Genomic DNA, 10,753 nt, shown 5'->3' with positions numbered 1-10,753 from the left:
CGGGGGAATGTGTCTAAATGCATTGTCTGGAATTTAGTCAGGTAAGGCGTATTTTTTCTGAATAGGGGGATGGCTGAATTGATTCAGCTGATTTTTTGCTCAATTCAGGAGTGATAATGCCAAGTCTTTAGTTGGCTTGGCACAATCGCGATTGTGTTTAATGTTGTGGGTGGTTTCAGCGTTTAATGTACATTTTAGCTCACTTTACTAGTTTTGTTATGCTTTGAAACGTGAATATCGTTTGAACGATACGAACGAACGTTAATATGACAATTATTACTTATTACAAACTGTATTTAAATGACCTATTGAGGTGTGCAATAAGGAGTATGTATTTGTATTTCGTATTGAATGTATTGTATCCAGTGGCATGTAAAAAAGCTAGGTATACGATAAATAAATAGTAGTAAGTAAATAGTATAATAAATAGTACTAAATAGTGGTCAGTAATTGATTTACCCTATTTAGGTAACTCGTCGTTTTTGCTCAAGAACCACAAAGACCTTTTTAAAAACATATATCTAATAGTAACCTGGCATATAGTGCATATAGTGGCCAAGTATATAACCTGGCATACGTACCCAAAATACAGTTTACTACAAGCTATGATAAACCATGAACCATGAATAAGAAAACAATATACTTTTCAATTAAAATTAAATAATCGCTTAGTAAAAACAGTACCTATTCATATAATAAGCATTAATTTGAACCTCAATATTGTATTTGAGGTGAGGGTTTTCGCTAATTAAGGACTTGGCTCTCACTCTGCCGAGCACGTAATTAATTTTTACACCACTGTACATCGTTAAGTTTAATGAACGAGCTCGCTTAGCTGCAGCGGCGCGGATAATAACCCTACTAAAGGGTTAGTAGACGAACGATATAACTAATACGAGTATATTATGATGATACAGACGCCGCGATTCGGGAAATGAATTAGAGATTCACTAGATATGAAATAGTAAAGATATGTGACGCTCCACGGCATTACGCTATTATTAACGCAGATCCAATATTCAGCCGCGGCAATGGTACCTTTTGCCGCGGAACGTTACATATCTTTACAATTTTATATCTAGTGAATCACTAATCCATTTCCCGAATCGCGCCGACATGTAGTGCATAAAATTGGATTCCATAGTATTTTCCCGCAAACGTTCGTATTTGTCAGTTGTACCGAGATTGACTGAAATAGCAAGACACGTTCGTACGTTTCCGTGAACGACGAAAACGATGGGAAATAATTATACACTACATCTGTAGCTCCAGACATGCATACAGTACAGCTTTTGAAAGCTGGTAACTCTAAAGGTTTCACTTCTTTGTTTCCTGTCTTTTTTAGAAATGGAGGCACAGTGGAAAAAAAAGTCGCGAGTTCGAGTCTCGGCCGACACATTGTTGTGGTATCGATCGAACAAATTGTGTGGACGTGTAAATAAATATGCCCTTGTGGTTTATTTGCCTAATAAAGTCATTTTAGACCACCGTGCAAAGTTGTAAAGCAAAACGAGCTTGGCCTGCACCTAACGAGGTCAATAATGTTATAACCCTATTAAAGGGTTACCCCCTTATTCATAAACGCGCTACAAACCTCAATTACCCAATAATCGTTTGTCTTTATCTGTCATTTTGACTTATGTATCTGTAAGAAAGGGATAAAACATAATGTAACTAAATCAGGCCGGTAAATTTTTATGAATAAGGGGGTTAGTAAGTTAGTATACGAACAAAACCTGAAGCCCGATTCAGACTCAACAATTATGATTTGTAACTGGTTTTGATCTCGGTGATTGGCGCCATCCCACGAACTATTTTGACTTAATTTCGCATGCACAAAGCAGCGTGAGCGATCTTTAAGTATTAAAATAAGTTACAAATAGTTAAATCTGAATAGCGCTCCAGTATAACTTTGGAAAATCACTATCACTACACCTTATAGAACAAAGTCCCCCGCCGCGTCTGTCTGTTTGTGTGTTTGTATGTTCACGATGAAAGCTACTGAACGGATTTTAATGCGGTTTCACCTGTCAATAGTGATTCTTGAGGAAGGTTTAGGTGTAGGTATAATTTGTTGACCTGTGCAAAGCCGTGGCGGGAAAATTTATAAATCGTACTAATAATCGTACTAATCGTCTAATATTGTACCGTAAGTTGAGTTGGGTGAGTTGGGTGAAATTTGACTTTCAAACCTCTATTTTATTTTTACATGTGAAAACTGAATGCTGTAAATAATAAGTGGTTCGGACGTTTGTATTTTATTTTGGGTAGTTCCATTTCATAACTTTGACGATAAAGAGGAAAACCCACCTCACCCCGTAGTGCTTCGTATTTGGGGTGAGAGGGTTTTTCACACAAAGGTGATTTTGGAAGATTGTTGGATCGATGTTTTTTTATTATGCGTATTACTATAGCCCCATTTTAAATTGGAATACATTATTTTTGTAGCAGTAGCCTTAAAATCCCTTCTCACCCCCCTCTCAAACCTTCTCTTCCCATTCATAACCCAACTCTCCCCGTAAAACCTACTCACCCCGTTTTACGGTAATATTCAAGTCGGTGACACGTTAACATGTAAATATAGCTATACTGCGCTCCATCGACGTTACATATTAACTTTAAATAATTATAGCGGAATAATCAAATACTATAGTCTAATGTTTCATTTTGAAAATTTGAATGAACGCATTTTTTTTCATCAACTGTGTATTTCGAATTCTAACAGCTCCTACATGATTTTTTCAAAGCTTAATAAGCAATAATGAAGATTTGATTTAACAAACGGTACATCAGAGATATTTCAAAGCATCTAATCCCTTTCGGACGATTAGATACAACCTACTGGCGGTATTTAATGACCCCATTTTGCTGAAACTGACCATTAAAGCATGAATTATAAACAAAGCATAATTAATAGCTATCTCGTTGTTGTGACAAGCCTACGTGGTGGCTAAATCGCGTTAAACGGTTGATCGCAGGCGTCAATAACATTCGCCCCGGCCACTCGGAATACAAACATCATTTAGTTTAGGGTCACCCGTACGCAATAAAGCTGTGACCAAATGTATCAATAATGTCGTGTCTAAGGCACAAGTGGTTGAGACTACATTATGAACACGCTAAATCGCCTGCCAAATTTTGCATATGCAACCAAATTATGAACACACTAAATCGCCCGCCAAATTTTGCATATGCAACTAGATTATGAACACGCTATATCCCCCGCCAAACTTTGCATATGCGAATAGATTATGAACACGCTAAATTGCCCGCCAAATTTTGCATATGCAACTAGATTATGAACACGCTATATGGCCCGCCAAGTTTTGCATATGCGACTAGATTATGAACACGCTATATCGCCCGCCAAGTTTTGCATATACGACTAGATTATGAACACGCTATATCGCCCGCCAAGTTTTGCATATGCGACTAGATTATGAACACGCTAAATCGCCCGCCAAATTTTTCATATGCGACTAGATTATGAACACGCTAAATCGCCCGCCAATTTTTGCATATGCGACTAGATTATGAACACGCTAAATCGCCCGCCAAGTTTTGCGCATGCGACTAGATTAAGAACACGCTATATCGCCCGCCAAGATTTGTGTGAATTAGCCTTGCTGCCTCGCACAGGTACGAGTAAACTGTGGAATAAACTGGCGCCTGCGGTATTTCTGGATCGATACGACCTTCAGACCTTCAAGAAAAGAGCGATTACAAACTTAATACAACCCGCATACAACCTGCATTTCGCTAGAGATTAGAGGAATTCGAGAAATGAATTAGAGACTCACTAGATATGAAATAGTAAAGATCTGTGACGTTCCACTGCAAAATATACTCTATGGCGGCTGGTGCCGCGATTCGGGAAATGAATTAAAGATGCACTAGATATGAAATAGTGAAGATATGTGACGTTCCACGAAAAAGGTACCCTATGGCGGCTGGCGCTTACTTCACATAGCGCCGCAATAATATTGGAGCGGCGTTAATAATAGCGTAAGCGCTAACCGCCATAAGGTACCTTTACCCGTGGGACGTCACATATCTTTACTATATCGTATCTAGTTAATCTCTAATTCATTTAGCGAATCGCGCCGTATTGCTAGATTTTCAAAATTTGAACACGACTTCAGTTAATCCAAATGGAGGTCCCTAGTTATTTTTAGTGAAAAGCCGCAGCAAACAAGAATCAAGTCAGTATTCTATTATACACGCATGTAGCTAAACTGATGCCTACCTCGGCAGCAGGGCTTAGTAACTTCCTATACGTATCAGTTTCTATGGACCCGGGTATGTCTTTAAACTACGTCCAGGACCCGGGTATGTCCTTAAACCACGTCCAAGACCACCGGTGGACGGGCAGCAGCGTCCCTCAAATTCGGTATACTCGACTGCGATCGCCAACCCGCCTGCCAAGCGTGGCGATTATGGCATTCACCCCCCAAAAATGAGGGAGGCCTATGTTCAGCAGTGGACGTCTTATGGCTGAGTGAGATGATGACATGCCAAAAGCATTTCGAATTTATTTGATCGCCGAACACAATTTTTTTATAAGTAATTAGTGGCAATTTTTAATACCAATCACGATTCTACTCTACAGGTGATGTTTGGACGGCAACTGGAGCAGCATGACTGTTGCGACATTACAGGTGCGTCCTTGACCAGGGCGCTGTATCTGTAAAGGTAACATTCCATTGCTGACCGCAGCTGCATTTCTCTGTTCCGACACTCGATTATAAGGTGACAGTCCATTTCCAACGACAGCTGCAATACTGTTCATTTTACTATGGAAATTGACAATAACAGCGACGCGTTCAGTACCAATCCTGAAAATCCTGAAAATATCATGGACGGATAGAATAACTAACGAGAGAGTGCTGCAGTTAGTAAATAAAGAGGTCGAGGTTTTAAAGACCGTCAAAACACGCAAGCTACAGTACCTCGGTCATATCATGCGAAACGAGAAGTATGAACTCCTTCAACTTATTATACAAGGAAAGATCCAAGGGAAAAGATCATCCGGAAGAAGACGTAACTCATGGCTCCAAAATCTCCGAACATGGTTCAAGCAGAGCACACGCTCATTATTCCGCGCAGCTGTGTCTAAAGTTCGTATAGCCCTCATGATAGCCGACCTCCGGTAGGAGATGGCACTGGAAGAAGAAGAAGTTCAGTACCAGTCGTGCAGCTGCGGTCAGAAATGGAATGTTAGGTACCATTATTGTCAATTTCCATAGTAAAATGACTCACAAGGCAATGAATGACAGTAACGTCGAACAGTAATGCAGCTGACGTTGGAAATGGACTGTCACCTTAACGTACAGCGCGGCATCATCAGTAATGCCGTGGGATGTAGCTGCTGTTGACATCAGAATGTCACCTTTGCTCCTTTTTCAATGTCCGCTCAAAGCTCATGTCTTAAATTAACCACAGCGACAACGGACTTCCAAATCAAACAGGACGGGAAGGTAAATCACTAAATACTCCGCCGACCGACTCGACTTTCAACCCTCCACCCACCACTTAAGGCTGCAATTCGATTAACCCCACTTAAGACGGCGGTATATAGACCGTAGCTACTGATGAAAATGGTAATATTTTATGGGTACTTATAATGAGGAAAAAAACACGGCCCTTAAAAAAATGAGGTAAACATAAATCGAAGATTAAAAGCTTGATTGAGATTCAAAAGTAAGAAGATGATTTAAATAACCACCGCGTTGTATTTAAACAAGAAAATATTAGAATTGAGTAAGCTTTAAATATTGCAATAAATGATTCATCCTCGTTATTTTAAAACTCTTCCTTTAAGCTTTTTCTTATGGAGCTCGGTGTGCGTTTTGTTAATTTAATCCTTCTCATCATCATCATCATCATCATCATCATCTCAGCCATAAGACGTCCACTGCTGAACATAGGCCCCCCTTGGACCTCCGTTCGTACCGGTTGGAAGCGACCCGCATCCAGCGTCTTCCGGCGGCCTTAGCAAGGTCGCAAGGTAATTCAATCCTAAGAATTAATAGAAGAGGCACTAATTTCTAACAATGAGAATTACGCTTCGACCAAACTAAAAAATACACAAATCCTTAGAAAAAATTTATAAAACGTATTTGATGTTGTTTATCCAAAACATCTTTTTTTTGAGTCTGTTAATGTGAGCAATCTAAATATACAGACTATAGCCTGAGAGTAACGAATAATATGAGATTGTTAACCAAGGGAAAGCATTCTCCATTATGCTTAAGCCCATTTCCTGACAAAGCCCTTCCGCGACCATCAAAGATTGAAAATCAAAAACCTTTTAAACCCTCACAATAGTTGAGAAGATTATGACATAGGTAAAAAAAAACAATCTTTTATAAGTAATACGAATTTATAATGAGTTTCTTTTGAGAAGGACTTAAGGGTCTGTAAGCGCCTTAAGGCCCCGATCGATTATTAAATGCCCAAGGAAAATGTGATGCTTTTAAAGGCTTCCGCAGTTGATATTTACTAGAGTTGGACCAAGAAAAGTCTGCAGCGGATTTGGTAGCCCACGCAGTGCACGTGTTATTTTAAACGTCAAAATTTTATGAAATTATGACGTATAAATAACACTGACACTGCGTGGGCCTATCGAATCCGCTGCAGACATTACTTGGTCTGACTCTAGTAGGATCACAAACAAGCAATAGTATTGATTAATTTCCCTTCCACAATACTGGTATGAATGGAGGAATTCCCAGAAATTTTGTTTTGAGAAGCCAGCAATATCCATTGTTAGTTAGTTGCGATATTCCCGGATAATGTTCATTGTTGTCCTGGCTCGTTGACATTTAATAACGTTTACAGTACATCTGGTACTCCATTACGACATCAGTGCTATAATAAGCGCATTACGTAACTACGTCGAAAATTTATAGTGCAATGGAATTAGACCAAGAAAGGTCTGCAGCGATTTTGATAGCCCACGCAGGGTAAGTATTATTTAAACGTTATAATTTCATAGAAGTTTGACGTTTAAAATGACACTTGCACTGCGCAAGGTATCAAAATCGCTGCAGACTTTTCTTGGCCTAACTCTATGTACTTAATCGCTTGATTGTGACCTCTTTTTGCCTATTTTCCATAGAAAATTAATCTGAAAGTTACAGTTGCCTCCAGAATCTCGCGAACTAAATTGACAGGTCAATGTGCACAAATGATACCACAGTTTGGCCAGTGCTGTGCATATCGATATTTTCAAAAAAGTTTGAATTAGAGAATATCGCGAGAATTCACCGTTAGGGGCGCTACTGTTGCGCGGTCAGTTTGTCTTTAAGTAATTTATTTTACAAGTTACTTGGTATTTCGAAAATTGTGCAATTTAATAGTAATAGAGACAATAAGGATATTGGATAAACATATTATTGTAATTAATATATTATTGGGGTATAACACATTTGTTAGGTTAAATAATACAAATTTTAAACGTATTTAAATAACAGTTGTGCGGTAGAAAAAAGAGAAATCTAATCTTCAAGGATGGGTATTCCACAGCCGTCTTCAGATCCAAATCTTACTATCCTTCTTCTCGTTCCTCTAATTCTTAGAGAGACCGCTCTGATGATTGGTAAGTATTTGTATTTTGACTTTGATCCAGTTGATTATTTGTGAGTATGGTTTGGACCATTTTTCATGGAGCATAAGGGAAGTTATTTTGTTTCATTTGTTAGGAAAACTTACAGCTAGAATAACAAGTAAGGTGATAACATAAAAACAGTGATTTTGGATCAAAATACAAAAAAAGGCCGGCCCTGATGGGGAAATATTTCGTACAATGTGATTAATTTCTCATTTAATTTGTGTCATCTACTGGTCACATGTATAAAATTAAGTCACCGATTTTAGATTTATGGCGACAACCGAGATCTTGAAACAAACAACTTGCCCCCAAACCTGCATAGAGTCAGACCAAGAAAAGTCTGCAGCGGATTTGATAACCCACGCAGTGCACGAGTTATTTTAAACGTCAAAATTTTATGAAATTATGACGTATAAATAACACTTACACTGCGTGGGCTGTCAAATCCACTGCAGACTTTTCTTGGTCCGACTCTAGGATAGAAATTTGTCAGTTTCGTATACGCACCTCCTGATTTGATCGGTAACGTCACATCATAATCTTACAATTGAATCAACCACTTCTCTCGTGACATTCATATAAATCGAAATCGGTTGTGACCCCTTTATAACTATGACTTGGGTAGTAATTGCAATAACTTACCTACTTATCGATATCATTTTATCGACATATACTCGTGACTATTTTTTCTTTGCTATTCCTGGTATCATTTTATTTGTCAAACTCATGTCAATTTAGTTCGCGAGTTTCTGGAGGCGACCTTAGCTATTCCGGTGTTTACCTCAAAGATAATAATATTTATCTACCCCTAGCAAACTTATAACTCTTTTAATGTTAATGTCATGTCATAAATCTGTCATAGTTATGACAGAATCAGGAAGAATTGAACACCCGACAAAATTGTTTTCGCAATAATGGAAGAATATATAAATTATCTTGACCGGGAATATGAACAGTTTTTAGAGATCATGCGGCCACATATATCTCAACTTAAGGATCGAGAGTTAGCGTGTATCTGCAGTGCATGGATCAAACGACTTTGTGCTTGTAAGAGTCACGAAAAAATTCTCCGGAATAAATATATTGTCACACTTTGCTACCAACTCTCGAAAGGAATCCTTGATAAGCCGTTTTTGGAAGAACCTACAGATAAGGAGTTGATGCCTATCAGTGAGCCGACGTTAAGTGAAGTACCGTCATCTGAAGTCGGATGTTTTCTTCTTGATTGTGAAGAGGCAAGTAATATGATACATTTCAACAAATCTTTGAAAACACAAACTGTAGAACCCTTTCACAATTCAGTAGTTTTAGACAAGAAGGTTGCCACAATGATGAGTAGTGAAACAACCACAACAGAGAGTAATGAGAAATTGTCTTTTAAACAAACTAGCTATTCCCACCAAAATCAAAGTATTATACAGCCACGTGTAGAATTACAGTTACCTGAAACCTATATATACCGCACTCATAACATTATTTCGAAATTGCAAGAAATTAAAAAGCAAAATGCATTATTACATCTTGAACTAAACGAGATGAAAGAAAAAACAAATGAAGACGATGCCGCTGACGAATCTCAAGAAAAAGATAATACATCCACCCTTTTTATGCGCTTGCATGATAGCAACACTACTTTAAATTCTTTGAAAATGAAATTAAAAGTAGAAAAGGATGTTAGGAATGCGCTAATAGATAAAGTTCAAAGTATGCAAGAATTTATCAATAATTTGAATAATTTCAAAAATCAAGAAATTGAAGAAATTCAAGCCAGACATAAATTAGAATTATTCAACATCAAATCATCTATCAAACATGAAACAAGACAGATGTTTGAAAATAAACTGGAAGACCAAAAAAACCAATATGAAATTAAAATTAAAGAGCTTAGAGACATAAACATATCAAAAGATGAAATTATTGCAGAGAAAGATAAAATTATACAGCAGAAAGAAACAGAGATAGTACGCCTATCAGAGCAAAACAAATTTGGTAAGGAACATTTGCAATCAATTTTGAATAAGTTGTTAGATAGGCCTAATGAAGAACAGGATGATCAATTTAGAATACAAAATCACATATTGCAAAACCGTATTATCAAATTGGAGAAAGCCAAAATGAAATGTGTCAGAGCGTATGAATCTAAACTTGCTTTATTGCAGCGAGAGAAACATTTAGTAGAATGTTCGTTTCAAATACAATTAGTCAGGCAAAGAGCTCAAATCATCAATGAAGTAGCCGGTGACAGTCAGGATGAAACGAAAAAAGCTGTAGACAAACTAGAAGCGAAATATCAAACTATCGTTGCAAATATGCAAGCCACCGCTATCCAGCGGCGACTCGAAGATCAAATGGCAGTCTCATCAATACTTCAAGCAGCGTCGGGCATCTGTGATTCCTATGGCTTCTTTACACAATTTTTTCCTAAAAACCCATTGGAAAGAAGAAATAAAAATCTGCGCTCAGCCGGCCAAATGCCTGTTTCTGTATTTGAAGGCAACAAGGTTTTCAGAAATGACGTAACTGAGAATTTTGGTGACGAACGACGCTATGGAGAGCTCGGCACACTATTTGAGAAGGTACACGTCCCTCAAAGAGACAACGGGGATAAGGCCCGAAAGTAGAGGAACAATCTTTCAACTATGCTTTAGTGAAAGTTGTGTAAATTGTTTTGGTGCGGTTGTAATAAATTTGCAAGTTCCTACTGGTTTTCTTTGTGTTTGTACATCGTTTCTTACCTTTGTCATCCTTACCTTTGTGTATTTGGCGTAAAATGGACAACGCATTTGTCAAAAATAATAATTTCAACTACTTATAAATACAGTTTAAAGGTATACAGAGTTAAAGTCGGTCATTTTAGCTAGCTCCACTTGAACCATTCCACTAACCCGGGGTTAACCGATTAAACTTGGAGTTATCATGATTACCAGTACAATTTGACACTTGGTTTACGGTTCTGATAGAATGTCATATTTCAAGTTTTTTATTTTAGTTACTTATTTATGAAATCATGATAATTTGCACATTTTCTAATACCTAGTAGTAATATGCATTATGTTGTAAGTGTTGTAACTAAAATGCATAATGTTGATAATGTTAATGTGTCTATGGTAGAGTTATTGTGCCACTTCTGAATGTAGAAAA

At 37.8% G+C, this 10,753-nt stretch overlaps 1 protein-coding gene across 1 annotated transcript; it reads left to right on the top strand.

Moving 5' to 3' along the window:
• Nucleotides 1-8,514: 8,514 nt before the first annotated feature.
• LOC134680279 (GRIP and coiled-coil domain-containing protein 2-like) lies at nt 8,515-10,297 on the top strand. The gene has a single exon (XM_063539379.1). The coding sequence runs from the start codon at nt 8,527-8,529 to the stop codon at nt 10,231-10,233; it is 1,707 nt and encodes a 568-aa protein (XP_063395449.1). The 5' UTR covers nt 8,515-8,526; the 3' UTR covers nt 10,234-10,297.
• Nucleotides 10,298-10,753: the final 456 nt, after the last annotated feature.

Source organism: Cydia fagiglandana, chromosome 3 (genome assembly GCF_963556715.1).
Source record: "Cydia fagiglandana chromosome 3, ilCydFagi1.1, whole genome shotgun sequence".
Lineage (NCBI taxonomy): Eukaryota > Metazoa > Arthropoda > Insecta > Lepidoptera > Tortricidae > Cydia > Cydia fagiglandana.
The sequence above is the reverse complement of the archived record's forward strand: the minus strand, read 5'-3'. Positions and strand labels throughout refer to the sequence as shown.